Source organism: Electrona antarctica (assembly GCF_951216825.1).
Source record: "Electrona antarctica genome assembly, chromosome: 5".
NCBI lineage: Eukaryota > Metazoa > Chordata > Actinopteri > Myctophiformes > Myctophidae > Electrona > Electrona antarctica.
This window is the reverse complement of record NC_136810.1, coordinates 38,924,033-38,941,778: the sequence shown is the minus strand read 5'-3', so window position 1 is coordinate 38,941,778 and position 17,746 is coordinate 38,924,033. Positions and strand designations below refer to the sequence as shown.

At 41.4% G+C, this 17,746-nt stretch overlaps 1 protein-coding gene across 1 annotated transcript; it reads left to right on the top strand.

Annotated features, from left to right (window-relative positions):
• The first annotated feature begins 9,502 nt into the window (after nt 1-9,502).
• Nucleotides 9,503-15,723, top strand: LOC306924087 (transmembrane protein 53). The gene is made up of 4 exons (XM_079502428.1): nt 9,503-9,654; nt 10,627-10,905; nt 13,379-13,625; nt 15,357-15,723. The coding sequence occupies exons 2-4, from the start codon at nt 10,681-10,683 to the stop codon at nt 15,716-15,718; spliced, it is 834 nt and encodes a 277-aa protein (XP_079358554.1). The 5' UTR covers nt 9,503-9,654; nt 10,627-10,680; the 3' UTR covers nt 15,719-15,723.
• The last annotated feature ends 2,023 nt before the right edge of the window (nt 15,724-17,746 follow it).

Genomic DNA, 17,746 nt, shown 5'->3' with positions numbered 1-17,746 from the left:
GACAGGTCAAAGGGCTGCTTCTCACCATTCATTCTCATCAGGACTGATGATGAAAGAAACTTAACTAGAAAAACAGGCATTTTCTAATTATACTAATTGTGTGTGTTTACACGTGTGAAACATAATTATGTTCTGTACTGGAAGAGTTTGAAACCACTGAGTTGAACTGTCGGTCAATGGTAATGACAGGAGCCTCCAGAGGGGACTGACTGACCCGTTGTCCAGTGATGACACAGGAAAGCACCAAATCAGCTGGAACTAAGGGGGTCTGGAGGGGAACAATGACAGGCCAAACACATGAGCTCAATGAGGTGCATGGCCAAATTATTACCGCCTCACACCAGCGATCCAGAGTCATTGAGTATCTGTCCTCTGTTTGGACAAGTCATCCTCCAACAAGATGTAGTCAGCAGGGACGGGCGAAATTCACTAGGCCTATACAGCCACATAGAATTCGGCCGTCACTAATTGCAGAAGAGGAAGTCATCATCAGACACAATGGGCAACCGGAGCCATGCATGAACGTGCTATGCTATAGCGCTGGACTTGACCAATGAACCGGTTTAAAGCACATACAATCTTGAGAGAAAATAAATTAAACTGTCAAAAACAAGTAGAAATATAGCTGCAAGCAGCGATAAGACGGGACCAAGCAATACGCCCTTTTTAGGCTGCTCATCGGTGTCACTTTAGGTCAACCAGCGACAGACAGACAGACGAGGCATGAGTTATGCCTGTTCAAAGTGCCTGTTATCGCTGCTTGCAGCTATATTTTTTGTACACATTTTCACAAACTTCTCTTCAACTGGGATTTCAGATTATGGTCTATAGATTGTGTGTAGAACATTTCATGCAAATTGCAAAAACATCCCGGCAGACAATCAGGTTTAAGCATTTTTAAAACTGCTCAAAATGGCGGAAAATGTGAGGGCGGAGCTTACTGGTCAAAGTGACAGATGTGTTCAGCATGAGTCCGCATGTGAAAACAAGCTTTTGGCCAAACGAGGCATGAGTTATTCCTGTTCAAAGGTTTCATTTTCAAACAATTGCTATAGTTCCCCCCTTTGGCCAATTGGAGTAAGTCATTTGGCATGACCCTCTACCGCGAAGACCTGGTTAGCACACTGTTCCGGGCAGTGCACCCGTGCCTCCGCCTCCCAGTTCTTCTGCCCCTTTTTCCATACGATTGTCACGTTTTCGTTTTACTTTAATACCTGATGTAAAGAAGCCTTAGTGCTTTTCTGGTTTTATCCTCGTATATGTTTTTGTATTGACCTTACAAATGTCAATCAAGCTTGTTTGTTAAATGTAGGCTATATAGCCTAATTGTACATATGCGGTAGACTATATTAATGTCTGTAGTTATTGCCTGTAGTTATATATGTAGCCTACATGGCCTACTTTATCCGCGGGATTCAGCGTTTTAGCCAAGAGATAATTTTAAGCATAATCACAATATAATTTGAAAATGTATAGATGTCTCTTCAACAAATGGGCTGGCTCCCATTGCGGTCCTTTTCATAATTCAGTGTTTCAAGCAAATCGATGCAGGCCTAATTATTATATTATGTTGTATTATATTGTATTATATTGTATTATTCCACTCTGTTCATTCCACTGAATGTCGCGTGTGTGTGTGTGAGATTCTGATCTGTCATCTCTGCGTGTGTTGACACTATACACACACGCAGAAGAACTGAGAGGCGGAGGCGCGGGGGGTGCACTACCCGGAGCAGTGTGTTAACCAGGTCTTCGCCCCTCTACCATACTGTAAAGTTTCATAAACATGCTGCATGTATGTATTCAGGGCAGAAGAAGAATTGTCATAAAACGGCAATTTTGGCATAGGCCACGAACAAGAGCTCTCCAGGATGCCTGGAGAGCTCTTGTTCGTGGCCTATCCCCAAGGTTGGCATAGGCCAATAACAGAACAAAGTCACTTCGGGCTTGGCCCCTTAACAGACAAATGTAATAAAGGGACCAAACATCCTGGCACATTATGCCTAAGGGACCAATAGGCCCTTCAAATTGGTCCCATAATTACCCCTTTTCCACACATAAAATCATGTTAAATGCATAGTACCACCCCAACAAAGACAATTCTATTTGTTTGATCTCTTGCGAAAGAAGATACTCAAACTACTACCAAAGTTTCAAGTCGGCCCTGTTGGAGAAACTATATCTCTCATATAATTACAGATAAGAATGCAACTAAGCAGGTGCAGCTTGAGAAACTAAATTACCTGGTGATCTATGATGACGCGTCAATGTTCTAATTCACTGGAAGTTGGAGGTGAAGACATTCCACAGAAGGGAAGTGCACAGAGCTCCTGGTTGAGTCCTCAAATGGAATTAGGTTAACCGTGACATCCGTGAGATAAGAATAGATCAGTGGTTCTCTACCTTCCCTCCTTTTTTGAGCTCTGGACCACTAGCATATTTCAGTTTAATAATAATGACCGATAAGGGCTTGATATCATTTGTTGTTGCGTGTACGACACTATTCATTTTCAAGCTTAAACATATTTTAATACATTTATCAAAGGTATTTTATTCATTTCCATTTAAAACATTTCCCCATGGACCACCAGTGCAGACATAATTATACCATGGACCACTAGTAGTCGATGGACAATTGGTTGAGAAAGTGGGTTAGCCCTCCCAAAAAAGAACTATGGTAATGTTAGCCCAAATCCCCACCCAACACAACAGTTGTCCCCAGATTGATTCTTGGCTCTTGGGTGGTTGTCCCTGGTTCACAATCAGTTGAAAGCCCCTGCCCTAAACAAACATTCTGATGTGGTATGCCCATGTGACATCAAGTGCCATTCCTAACAGTCTTGTATAGATGCCATCCATGGCCTTTTCTTACTGTACTGTGAATGGGACTATAACAGATGTATGTTTTTTTTAATTGATTAATCCCTAAACAGCCTTAAAAGTAGCCTAAAAGAACAGAATTAGGCTTATTTGGAAGCCAGCTCTAAAAGCAGCTTTTAAAAGACCAGAAGGCTCAAAATGTAAATGGCCTTTCCAGGACTGAACCATCCAGCCAAAATAATTCAGCCCATGAAGGCATGAACACAAGCCTGTTCCTCGGATTTGCATAGGACTTACTCCATCTACTGGCGAACTGGCAAACTCAAATCTTGAATAAATGTGTCTCTCGAGACAGACTGTGAGGCAAATTCAAAGGAAAAGAGGGTGCTGTTTTTCCTTTGTTGCCAATGGGTACCCAGATTGTGAATAAATGAATGAATGAATGAATGAATTGATAAGTTTGTTGTCAAGTCAAGCCAATATAAATTTGTAATAGATATCGGGTCAACTAGTAACTACTGTTCGGAGCTGGTGGGCCGTGTGGCTCCTTACATAACCAACACCTGTTGATGCAATTCAGTAGTGTCGGGATAAAACGGCATAGGATATGTTTCATCATAGCCTTGCTATTTTGTAACCAGTTGCACCACCGTTTTACACGAAAATGCAAATGTCCATGATGTGTAGGCTAGTAAAAATCACACTGAGCAACCTTTGTTTGCTTTTGTGGTGGGCATGTTTAAAGCAAATAAAAAGTCCATAGACTTGGCTGCCACATGACGTCACGGGGGGTACCAACCTATCTCTCTCTTTCTGGCACAACAGCGCCACTTTTGCCCCTACTGGTACTCATAGTCACACACAGTCACATAGGTTAACACGGACATTGCTGTTCCTTGGAGTGGTTGCACCACTCAAAAACTGATGATGTAGATACACCTGAGTTGACGGACAAGTTCAAAGCTATGGGGTTCCTAATGTTTGCTAGTAACAGCCAGGCACAAGCTAACAAATTGGCTCTCTGGGGGAGTGATAATAGCCGTGAGCATGAAAGTGGCTGATAAATGTGTGCAAAAATGTGTAAGCAGTGACTTAGGTGTTTGCATTAAATTTAACAAACATGCACTCATAGTTATGACAAGGATGTTGTGATACTAGCAATCTATATACCACCAGGCATGTTCGATGAACTCACACAAATAATTGTTGACATTGGATTAGAAAATAATGATTTTCTTATCTGTGGTGATATGAATGCCCATACAAAAGAAAGGGATGATTATGTCCTATTTGAGGGGGATAAATGGAACCCAGTTGAGAATGTCTGCAAAAATGAGTGCCATGTGGGAATGCTGGAATTATTTAATATTCCTTTACAAAGAAAATCAGCTGATGCACAGAGACGTTGGAAATTATGGCAGTGCGCCGTTAGACCTATGCAGAAACCTTGAGTCATGTACACTAAACGGAAGATGTGGGGATGACATACATTTCGGAAAAGTAACTACAGTAGAAAACAGTGTCATTGATTATATGATAGGTTCCCCTTTCATTGTGAGCCAGGCCAGAGGCTTCTGTGTACATGATTGACCCAGTTTTCTGATAAGCATTGTATGGTGGAAGTGTCTTTGGAGGTAAACATGGAAAGAGTTCATCAACAGGTTGAGGGCCCTACGGAGCATGTAAATAGTGAAAATCAACAAATAGGTAAATGGGATCCACTTAAGGCAGACAAGTACATAAAACACATTCAGCTTGATAAATTTAATAAATTGTTACTTGATCAAGATAACCTATCAGTGGATGAAATAACAAAAGAAACCTGTAATATTCTGATTAGTAGCGCAGCAGTCACATTCCTAAAAGAATGGATAGACCTAGAAATGCAAAGAAACAAAATAAAAAAGCAGTATGGTTTAATAAAGTGTGTTGCCAAAAAAGGAAAATATATCTTAAAGCAAAGAGAATGCACAAATTACATAAAAATTAAATAACTTCCAGAAACCTAAGGTTAAATAGTAAAGAATACAAGAAAGAGTTGTTTAAAGCCCAGAAAGAATATAGAAACTCGTTTAATAAGGAGCTGCTGAGTATAAAGTCTAAAAACCCAAAGTTTTTCTGGAAGATGCTTAGTGGCCCCGGCAGAAATAAGGAGCAATGCCCAATTCCACCAGAAGAGCTCTATGAACACTTCAAGAGTCTTTCTGACTGGGATGTGCAAATGAGTCAGATGCCAGAGGTTGATTTCGAAACACTCACCCATGACAACAAGTCACGACAGTGCTCTAAATGCTAGATTCACAGAAGGCAGCAGTTATTGATCAAGTCTTAAATGAGTACATCAAATGTACAGCAAGCATTTTCATGCCACTATATACAGCCCTGTTTAACAAGATCATTGACTCTGGTATCTTCCCCGAAGATTGGACACTTGGCATGATCGTACCAATTTTCAAGAAAGGCAATACTGCCGACTGTGATAATTATAGAGGGGTTACGCTTCTGAGTTGCATGGTAAATTGTTCACAAATGTACTAAATGCAAGGCTGCTACATCTCTGTGAAGACAATTCTATCTTGAGGGAAACCCAGGCAGGCTTTAGAAAAAAATACTCCACCAGTGACCATATTTTTCTCCTGATGCACATTGTTGAATTATTTTGCTTTAAAAAGAGATTATTCTGTTCCTTTATTGATTACAGTAAGGCATTTGATACAGTCTGGAGGGATGCCCTTTGGTATAAACTATCTAAAGTAAGCATCAAGGGTACATTTATGGATATAGTAATGAATATGTATAAAAACGTTAAATCGTGTGTTTTTGTTAATGGCATGAAATCAGATTTCTTTGTAAGTTTAGCTGGAGTAAGACAGGGGAAAAATCTGTCACCATTACTGTTCTCATCAACGACCTGGAGGATTACCTTATTCACAATGGCTGTCAGTCTATTAATTATGACGACCCACTTATTGATAGCTATTTCCAGCTTTTGGTATTATTATACGCGGATGACACAATTGTCATGTCAAATACAAAGGAGGGATTGCAGAAGGCAATAGACCTGATTTCTGTGAAAAATGGAAATTGAAAACCAATAGTGAAAAAACAAAGGTCAGTCTTTGGATGTAGAAAAGCTGATATCGCTGATATAGCTTCAAATACCTTGGAGTTATTATGAATTATAATGGATCATTTAAGATTGCTATCGAAGAATTACACAAGCAGGCCTCACGTGCCATGTACTCCCTCCTTAGTAAATGTAGATCATTTGATTTACCAGTAAATGTTGCACTAGATCTTTTCGACAAATTGGTCTCACCAGTCATGCTGTACACATGTGAAATCTGGGGGTTCGAAAAAATTTAAAAATTCAAATCAAATGACAATGAGGGAATGAACTAAATTGCTTTCAATTTCCCCTGACAAACCTAAACAGGACCATACCATCACCTGGAATATACCATTCAAAAAAGAGATGACATAACACAAAACAACCACAAGGTGGTGCATAAGTCTCAACTAAAGAGGTCCAGCACAATGAATCTGTGCTCCATACCATGTGATCATGGTCATGAGTTAAATCAATTATGATGATGATTTTTGGGGGGCTTGTACATTTTTGGAAGCTTGTTGATTTTTGGGGGAGCTTATATAATACAAACATTAAAAATCACACAAGGGGCGGTCTTATCATCTTTACATCATCATACATCATCTCATTCCGGCCAATCAGAATTTGCCTTCGTCTTCAATGTTTGTGTTACGCAATGTTTGTGTTTACACAAACACTCATAATTGTCCATTCATTGTCAAGGGCAGTAAATGTTTGTGTTTACACACACACACACACACACACACACACACACACACACACACACACACACACACACACACACACACACACACACACACACACACTAAAAGCTATCGCCCCTCAAAAGTCCATGGCTGCCACATGATGTCATGTCTGAAAGCCAGACGTTGGAGGGGGAGGTCACCGAGTCAGTCTTACTGAACAGGGTAGGTGACCTTGCATTGGTGTGAAATTTAAGGATTATCATTGGAATGTAGTGTGGATTTGTGAGACCTAAACAACTGAACAGAAAGCAATAAGCCTATACTTATTTCCCATTATGCTGTTTTATTTGGAACATAATGACTAAACTGGAGTTTTTATGTAACACTTTTCTAAGCTAAAGATTGTAGTTAGGTAGGGTTCTACATAATGAATTGTATTGTAGTAGGCCTATGGTAAATATTTTTGAGTGGGGCGGTTCCCTGTAAATGGTAAATGGTAAATGGTGCATTTATATAGCGCCTTTATCCAAGGCGCTTTACATAGATTGTGCATCAATTCACCCATTCACACACATTCATACACCGATGGCGGCAGAAACCATGCAAGGCACTAGCCAGCACATGGGGAGCAATTAGGGGTTCAGTGTCTTGCTCAAGGACACTTCGACAGGAACTCTGGGGGAGCCGGGGTTCGAACAGGCAACCTTGCGGTTACCATCCAGCCACTCTACCCCTGAGCCACCGCCGCCCTGTAACTGGGCCGCCCCCCTGGACACGTTCCTGGGTGTTCTGAGGGATGAGTTGTTTTGGGGTCCCCCTCAGAGTCATCATTATTATTATTTTTTTGCCAGAATAAGAGAGACATCGCTCCCATCGCTCGTACGGATGGACTTTGGGTTGGTACAATATTATTAACTAGAAAAAGTGCCCTTCTGGGCACAGGTCTCCACCAGGAGGATAGGAGTGTGTGTGTGTGTGTGTGTGTGTGTGTGTGTGTGTGTGTGTGTGTGTGTGTGTGTGTGTGTGTGTGTGTGTGTGTGTGTGTGTGTGTGTGTGTGTGTGTGTGTGTGTGTGTGTGTGTGTGTGTGTGTGTGTTTGTCGTGGCTTGGCCTGTTGTAGCGCCACCATGAGGCTGATTTGAAAACGGTCAAGTGGCATTTCTTCCAAAGCCTGAATATGCATGCACAGTTGGACGCGGCGTTGAGTAGTGTTGGGATAAAGTAGACCTTTTAAGCAGTTAACAATACTTCTAAGAGTGTGCACCCTAGCTGTGCACAAGCAAGGTCACAGAGAGACAGAAAGATTTCTATATAGTGTCTGAAAAAGTAGGGACACGTCAGAATTCTCCAGGATAGACGAGCCTTCTGTCCTGCTTCCAGGGGCGCCCCGATCAACGGACTGATATGAGCGAATCTGATTTGTGATGTAACAGGTCGTATTTGCTATCATCTATGCCTTTGCTGTTCATATGCATATCATATGACCATTCATTTTGGGATAAGTATCCCGGGAAATCATTAAATATATGATTCCATGACTTATGTTTACTGCCTGTTTATTGGACTATCTGATAACTCTCTCACGGTATTAACGCATCAGTAGTTGTGGCGATTTGTACAAAACGGGTACAAAGCGGGCTACTCCTGAAAAGTTTAGAAGCCAATCGTAGCCAATGAGGGTGGATTATGAGAAATCAAACAAACCCGTCTTGATCACATGACTATGAAGAGCATGTGTACCGATTTGCGTGAAATTTGGATAAAATCTGAAGGAGTAATATTAGAAAATGTGTTTTACATATGTCGGCCTCCTGGTGGCGCTATAAAGAGCAGATGTGAAAAATTCCATGCAAAGGTTTTTCCTTGGCCTCTAGGGAGTTGGCATACAAAGTTATCCACAGCTCCGTGCAGTTAGAGGTAAAAACACTTTTCGGCCAGTTATAGCGCCACCATGAGGCTGAGTTGAAAATGTTCATGTGGCATTTCTTCCTCGGCCTAGTGGGAATGTGCGTGCACAATTTCACGGAAATCACACGATGTGTTCATGATTTGCAGCATTTTGTTTGAAACTGAGCACTCCTGCGAACTTTGGAAGCCAATCTTAGCCAATCAGGATGGAGTCTGAGAAATCTGAAATCTTACGTGATGTTTGGACAAAATCTGTAGGTGTACTGTACTGCGGCCTCCTGGTGGCGCTATAACAGGCCGTTCTGGAAATGTTGGGGCAGAGGTTCATCATTGGTATCCAGGGAGTGTGTGCGCAAAATTTGGCATCGACCGGGTTAACAGTGCCGGAGATTAGCTGTTCACAGACGGACGGACACACGGACACACGGACGGACACACGGACACACGGACGGACGGACGAAGTGCAAAACATAGCCTACTCTCTCCCCATGCCTTCGGCCTGGTGGAGACAACTATCTATGGGTTGGTCGCACATTAGTTGGCTCGGTATTCGGTAGTAGGTTGCCGGGGGCGGGGAGACAGTTGTAAACAAGTGTAATATTTATGTTTATGGTCCCGTCCACTCACAGTTGACAGTTTTTGTATTGAGTTGTACTTGAAATGTAGGCTACTGTAATTCTGCAAACTGTTAATAAATACTTCAATCAATCAATCAATCAACCAATCAATCAATCAATAGAGACAGTCTAATCAGCTGCAGTTATGACTGTTAATGCAGGGGATCTGATCTGCACGCTCTGCGCAGAATGGAATGGATAAATCATCCGTCAAGGACGGTGCTCTGCCAGAGACATCTACGGTGGGGGAAGCCTCTTCCCCTCCCCTACAATATAGCAATATAGCAGTAAGCAGTTGCCTGTTGACTAGTGGCAACTGCTATATTGCAGGTTAATTATAAACGTGGAGGAGGAAGATAACTTGGCTATCGTCCAGAAGATCCGGCGCTGATCACTGCTCTATAGTCTGTACAGACTCAGACTGTACTGTACACAGAAAGGCAAAGTATGATACCGATGTGCTGCATGGTCTAAGGAATATACTCGAAAAAACTATCTAACCGTTTATGTAAGTAAGTTTATGATGGATACATAATAACGATTGATAGCCTACTAGCAAACGAACGAACGGGGCGAGTAGCGCTGTGGTACGGTAGCCTAGGCTACACGTTTACCCATGTGACTACGCTGTTTGCTTCATAATAAAACAGCCACAGGTGTCAAATGTGCTTAGTGCTTTCGTAGTGCAACACTAACCAATACGATAGACTGGCAGACTGCTCTCTCTCTCTCTCTCTCTCTCTCTCTCTAAAATACTATTACCGTAGTGCGCAGCATAACAATGCTGTAAGTGTAATAATGATGTAATATGCTTTTCAACAAGCGGGTTACAATAGACATGATCTGTAGCAATATTTAAAATATAGCCTACTTTTTAGTTTGTAGTTTGTTTTTTGTTTGTATAGTCAGTCAGGTTTTTTCCCCCAATTTTTCAATTTCATCTATTTCTCAGGCTTGAGGAAGGTGTCGTATAGAATTCTGGATCAATCAGTGATAATGAGGCAATAGGAGTCGAGACAATATTCTAGGTGGTGATGAAAACAATCAGGCCAAGTGTAGACTATAGGGCCCAACAAATGTGGGGGAAGGGCCTTAACAATTGACATTTGAAAGTGAGGGCTATAGACAGACAGACACATCACAGATCAATCACTTTGCTAGAGTGACATGACTTTTCTATGCTATTACTACTTTATTGACTTAGAATGGTGCAGATTTGCTCAGTTCATACTTGTGCCATAACAGAAGGACTTTAGAAAGATTTTATTGTCTGGACTTTCTATCAAACGATCAAGTATCAAGCAAATGTGCACTGACGGCGCACAGAACCGTGGATGCGTACTTGATGGTAAAATATAACATGTTAGAATAGATACAGCAACCACAATAGACCTATAGTAGTATATTATTCTGCACATGAGGACTCAAGCTGTTCTCACTTTTGTAACCTTGATATTTTATTTTTTTATTTTTATTTTTTGTAGATCCTCTCAGCGTTGCCTTGATCCCTCTCCCCATCAGACACCCTGTCTGATATTATGATGCTTGGCAGGGTTGGCATCAGCAGTGGGGTCAGTACCCATCACCTCTGCAAGAACATCACTCTCTACCTGAACAAATCTGTGTCTCCCGCCTCTGTAAAACAGACCCCTAAGCCCCTCCTGGTGATGCTGCCATGGCTGGGCTCGCGACCACAAGCTGTGGCCAAGTACTGTGAAATCTACCTCCGTACTGGCTTTGACATTCTCATGGTGGAGAGTGAGGTAAGGGTAGCATGCACATCCTTCTCTAACCTTTTTGATTCTCTCTTTACTCAGTGACTCCAAAGGAAAAAGGAGGGAAAAAAAGATAATACCATAAATACCATTACTGTATCAAAAGTAGTGTGAGGCATTGTGAGCTTGTAGATCTGCTATATTTCACAATTTTTATCTGTGGAATCGAGTCAAACAAAATGTAATGCCTCGACTCCTACAATTCCAAGTGATTGTCAGGGTGGGGAGGCTTAAAATGTAGATGGAGTGCCATGATTTTGGTATTTTTTCCAGTTATTCGTGTGTTTATGAGGTGACAGTACTTCATTAGACCCCCTGTTATTAAAGTCTAACTCATGTTGATTAGGTGATGTAATTGTGATGTAAAACAATCGGTGCCAACAAAAACATTAAATTCTCTTTATCCTTAATGGTATTTAATGTTTGTGTTAGGGACAAGATGTACATTTTCCCTTCATTGTCAATGGCGTTTTTAAAACAAACATTGAACTAAAAACAAACATTAAACCTGTATATAGGAGGGGCTAGCGCCCCACAATAATACCTGATAATCATGTTTTAGGGTGGAAAAAATCACGGCACTCCATCTTTGAGAACCACTGATGTAGGGTGTGGGAGGGATTGTCCATAATTGCTCATGGTGACAGTCTCCAATGGCGTTGCAGAATTACATTTTCCTGTAACATACAGGTGTGTGTGTGTGTGTGTGTGTGTGTGTGTGTGTGTGTGTGTGTGTGTGTGTGTGTGTGTGTCTGTCTGTCTGTCTGTCTGTCTGTCTGTCTGTCTGTCTGTCTGTCTGTCTGTCTGTCTGTCTGTCTGTCTGTCTGTCTGTCTGTCTGTCTGTCTGTCTGTCTGTCTGTCGGTCGCGCGTGCAGTGTGCACTCGCACAAAAGGGAACATGTGATGATGGTCATGGTGTAAAAACGCCCTGCTCAGGCAGAGATGTTCATTAAAAGGCGGACAAGGACAGCCCACAACTTGCAGGAGACTTTGAGAACAAAAGCAAAACATTGTGATCAATTGGTACTTGCCCAACCGGGCAGGTCTGACAGGTTTCATTTCCTCCAATTCATTTTAACTTCAGGCAACTGAAGAAACAAAAAACCACAAGGCAGTGGAAAACATTTCACAAGACAGATGACTAACAAACATACAATTCACTGATGCATTCAGAGTTTGAAACTTGATAGTATGCTCCGACGCCGTCATAGTAGAGGTGAAACTATTGTTCTCTCTTTCATAACTCAGCTGAAAGAGTTTTTATTGTCTCCACCAGGCCGAAGGCATGGGGAGAGAGTATGTTTTGCACTCCGTCCGTCCGTCCGTCCGTCCGTCCGTCCGTCCTTCCGTCTGTGAACAGCTAATCTCCGGCACCGTTAACCCGGTCGATGCCAAATTTTGCACACACACTCCCTGGATGCCAACGATGAACCTCTGCCCCAAAATTTCCAGAATGGCCTGTTATAGCGCCACCAGGAGGCCGCTTTGTGCAAAACAAGTTTTTGGACAGTACACCTACAGATTTTGTCCAAACATCACGCAAATTGGTACACAGTCTCTCTAGAGCCATTCAACGTAACAGGTCTTTCAGATTTCTCAGACTCCATCCTGATTGGCTAAGATTGGCTTCCAAAGTTCGCAGGAGTGCTCAGTTTCAAACAAAATGCTGCAAATCATGAACACATTGTGTGATTTCCGTGAAATTGTGCACGCACATTCCCACTAGGCCGAGGAAGAAATGCCACATGAACATTTTCAACTCAGCCTCATGGTGGCGCTATAACTGGCCGAAAAGTGTTTTTACCTCTAACTGCACGGATCTGTGGATAACTTTGTATGCCAACTCCCTAGAGGCCAAGGAAAAACCTTTGCCTGGAATTTTTCACATCTGCTCTTTATAGCGCCACCAGGAGGCCGACCTATGTAAACACATTTTCTAATATTACTCCTTCAGATTTTATCCAAATTTCACGCAAATCGGTACACATGCTCTTCATAGTCATGTGATCAAGACGGGTTTGTTTGATTTCTCATAATCCACCCTCATTGGCTACGATTGGCTTCTAAACTTTTCAGGAGTAGCCCGCTTTGTACCCGTTTTGTACAAATCGCCTACTCAACGCAGCATCCGATTGTGGTGAAACTGTGCATGCATATTCCCACTAGGTTTTGGAAGAAATGCCACTTGACAGTTTTCCAATCAGCCTCATGGTGGCGCTACAACAGGCCAAGCTGCGTCACACACACACACACACACACACACACACACACACACACACACACACACACACACACACACACACACACACACACACACACACACGTTTATATTGCTCCTAAACATTTTGCCAAACATCACACACACACTCCTATCCTCCTGGTGGAGACCTGTGCCCAGAAGGGCACTTTTTCTAGTTTATCATGATTCAGGTGTAACGGTTCTTTTTGTGCCATGTTTCAGGTGAAACACTTCTTGTGGCCAAGCTGGGGGCTGGAATACGGTGCCCAGGTGCTGGAGCTGCTCCAGAGCGAACGCTTTGTGTCACGGCCATTGCTCGTGCACGCCTTTTCCATTGGTGCCTACACGTTTGGTCAGTTGCTGGTTCACATATCCCAAGACACCCAGAAATACCAGGGGTTTACACAGAGGATCAGAGGACACATCTACGATAGCCTGGTCATCGGCTCTCTGGAGAGGATGGCCATAGGTTTGTTTTACCGATTAAGCCCTACATACGTTGTTGTGCGTCAAATTGAAAATAGCCAATGTACAAGCTTGTAGGCTATAAGGTAGGGCTGCAACTAACGATTATTTTCATAATCGATTCATCGGGCGATTATTTAAACGATGAATCGATGAATCGGATTATGGCACCTTTTTGCAATTACCTTTAAAATGTTGCTTCAAGTTATTGTAGCCATGTTGTAACTAACAATAAAGACAATAAAAATGAATACTCCTTCAAAATTTATATTTTACCCCCTTTTTTTAATCCATTCCTTGTACTTGTAATGATACTGTAATCTGTAATGTTGACCATGTATATTCTTTCCATTTCTATCTCTGGGACCCCAATTTATTATTATTTTATTTCTATTGTAAAATCAATGTCAATTTTGAGAGTCCATTTGGTTCCATTTTTGCACTCTCTGTTACAGACCCTTTAGGGTCCACATGGTTTACTTGCTAACTATCTATAATTTAGCTGAAACTCCCACTATGAGAACGACTGTCCTGATCTAGTGCAGACACACACACACACACACACACCAGCATGCTAGCTGATAGAGGAAACCGTTCTTATTTAGCAGCCATATTAGCATGTTCTCTAGGCTCTAGTATCACTTATTGCCAAAGTTAAACAGCACTGAACAACTGATCATTGTTAAGCAAAACGTTCTGCTTTTGCCCTGTGCCCACTTCAATGCGCTGCTGAGTAACACAGGTGGAACAAATTTGAGGAGCTAACGAGCTACACTGCTAGTGCTCCGTAGCCTGCCTGCAAGCAGCTCACAGATTCAGACTTTGGGGAGCATTTTTGGTCATACGACAAAAAATATGGACAGTGGCGGTGCTCACAAATACCATGTTTTGGGACCTGTTTGGGGCATTTTGCAACCTGTTGATGACGTTGATGAGCTCACAGATCAGCTGTTTTTGCGGAGCTCATCGCAGCCACAGAGCCACTTGACGCTCTCTCTCTCTCTCTCTGTGTGTGTGTGACTGTGTGTGTGTGTGTGTGTGGGAGACTGAAGTTGGGAGAGAGAGGGGTAGATGCGGAGCGCTCAGGTCACGTTCAAGACAATCTCGTGTTGTTTATACCGAGCCTAGTGCCATTACTGAACGGTAAAAAGAAAGCAGCTTTACGTTAGATTTTAATGTTGGAAAACACCCGCGATTAAATCGATAATCAAATTCGTTGGCAACGAATTTAATTATCGATTTTTATCGATTTAACCGATTCGTTGTTGCAGCCTTACTATAAGGTGAATATACCCAAAATAGCTTCAGGCCAAGATGCTAATTCTGACTTCACTACTCTAAAAGAAATTGGCCAGCAGCTTGTTGGCCCAGCATGTCTCTGGGTTCAAAGTTCAACCCCCGATGTCTTGAGGACTATAAAGAAGTCTGTGAGATACATGTTAGGCCCTGCACCAAACATCTTCTAATAAAATGTTGACTTATTCTTGGCTATAGGTCAAATCAAATGACTACGTTATACTATAACGTTCATGACGTCATAACATATCACTTGACCCTCAAACTGTGCCCCCCCCCCTAAAAAAAAGAAGTTTATGATGTGCCACAGCTTGACAGCTGAACAAAATTCAAGTGAATTTGGAAATAGCGTCCAGAATTAAAAGTGATTGAACTCTATATTATGTCAATAATATTAAGCAAAAGCCCTCATTGATATGAATTGATTGATATTTTTCAGGTCTAGGTAAGACCTTATCGCCTCGGTTGGAGAGCCCGGTGAAACTTGCCAGCCTATTGTACTTTGGCACTTTCAAACGGCAAACAGTCGACTACTATGAGCGAAGTATTGAGGTCTTCCAGAACACGCCGATCACTGCTCCGGCACTCTTCTTCTACTGTGAGAACGACCCGCTGGGTGACCCGCGTTCCGTGGAACAAATTGTGGACAAGTGGCAGCAGCGCGGGATGGACGTCACAGTGAAGTGGTGGGAGGACTCCATTCACGCAGGTCACATGAGGAAGCACCCTCAAGAGTACCTGACCACCCTGGACACGTACCTCCAGTCTGTCAGCATGGCTCTTCCCAAGGCCAAATTGTAACTGAACCACAGAGAGCCTCTATAGGTTCAGTGCAGAGCAAAACTGATTCAACATTTGCTCCGCATATTTATTTTTTGAGTGTGTTTTTGCGCCTTAATGCAAGCTTTCACCGGAATAACAAGGCAACATAACCGGTGTACATTGCTGAGTACATTCATGTAGTCAGCGATAATATATTGTAATAACTTGATACAATAATATATACTTGAAATGGCTTTATATAGACACAAATGTCTGTCTGTCTACATTTGTACACTCTTAGTATGGATGAATTAACACTGAGGATTTTACTGTGTAACATTTTAGCAAAAGGCAGATGCACACCTCAAGGCCCGCTATTGACAGGTGCGTAGGGCAATAAAGAATACTTAAAAGGGTACTTTGAAAAACAAAGAAGGGTCCCGCACACTGTCAGAAAACTTGCCAAAAATGTTGCTCTTTATTCAACGTTTCGGTCTATTCGACCTTCGTCTGTCCTGATGAAGGTCGAATAGACCGAAACGTTGAATAAAGAGCAACATTTTTGGCAAGTTTTCTGACAGTGTGCGGGACCCTTCTTTGTTTTTCAAAGTACCCTTTTAACTGTGTAACATTTAACATCACATTCTGTAAACCCAGTGAACCTTGGAATTGAAGCCTACTGCACATTTGTAATAATGTATGAGGGTTTAGTATATTCATATTTGATATTTGTCTCCAGGATTGTAAGTGTGTTTACCAATGTTTACTGTCAGGGAAATTCATATTAATACAGTATATTATTATAATTGTGTTTCTCAGGGAAATTAATACTAATATCATTCTAATTATAATGTTATAATGTTCTTGCTTATGGTTGTTCCAATTCAATGGATTTTCTTTTACTATGAGATTGTGGGCCTACCTGTATGCATAGCCTAATGCTAATCTTCCACATTTTGTGTAGGCCTAGTATAGAAAATGAGCTGCTGTGAGCCATCGTGAATGTATTGCATTTCAGTCAACTTCATGGGAAACAACTATGCCTAACTAAATACCATGTTTAATTTATATTCCCTTAATTTAGGGCTGCATGATATTTTTTCTTTTAAATATTGACATTGGAAGACACTATGCATTATGTTTTGACATTTGATCTTTCTTAATGATATGTAATTCTGTACAGAACTTTACAGTACATGTTTTTTTCTGTTGTTAGGTTGATTGATGCTTGAATTTAACAGTTGTTAGTAATCGTATTCTCCATGATGTATAGTATAGTATTATACGTCTTTATGTATTGATTAATGTTATACATAGGATCACAATGGAAACAAGCACTCAGGGATTTTTGTGCTATCCTTTTAGCATTATTGTATGACTACCTCTGTACTTTTTGCAAACTGTTAAATATAACAGTTAAATAAAGTAATTAAATCAATAAAAACGTAGAAACCAATATAATATTTTATATTTATCTTGCATCATACAGGCTACACATGTGTCTCATTAGCTTGTTTTTGCCTACTATGACATCAGGATGTGTATTGATTTCTCAACTAATATTTCTGAGATGAGAAGGCTAAGCATAATGCCTTGTTAACTCTCACTAAATATATTTGCAAGTGATCAATACCTCTGAATACCTAAACACTATACACACACAGCACATTAATTAAAGGTACAATCAAAGCCTGTAAAATACCCTTTCCCCCTCCTCAATATTCTAAATATTGTACTTTATAATAGAAACAGCCATTCTGAAAAAGGTTTATATTATATGACATGCACTGCACAGTAGTGCTCACTACACTGCTCAGCAGCACAATGCTGTCTCTGATTCACTGTGTCTGTGTGTGTACAGTGTTGGGCCAGATTTACATTTACAATCAGAATTTAGTTTGAATGAAATCAAATTCATCTATTTTGCTATGGAAAAAGCAACCAAGTGATTACCAACCCCACAAACATACATGCATTGTCTCCGCCTAGTGACGTGAGGCATGTAATGCATGTAGCATTATTTGCTTTAGGGGGCGCTAATTAGATATTTCAGGAGAAGAAAAAGAT

What these genes read in the sequence shown, in the direction of transcription:
- LOC306924087 (XM_079502428.1), top strand. Translation starts at nt 10,681, where the DNA reads ATGATGCTTGGCAGGGTTGGCATCAGCAGTGGGGTCAGTACCCATCAC. An exon ending in TTCTCATGGTGGAGAGTGAG is followed by an intron (nt 10,906 to 13,378) that starts GTAAGGGTAGCA and finishes GCCATGTTTCAG; the next exon opens with GTGAAACACTTCTTGTGGCC. An exon ending in TCTGGAGAGGATGGCCATAG is followed by an intron (nt 13,626 to 15,356) that starts GTTTGTTTTACC and finishes GATATTTTTCAG; the next exon opens with GTCTAGGTAAGACCTTATCG.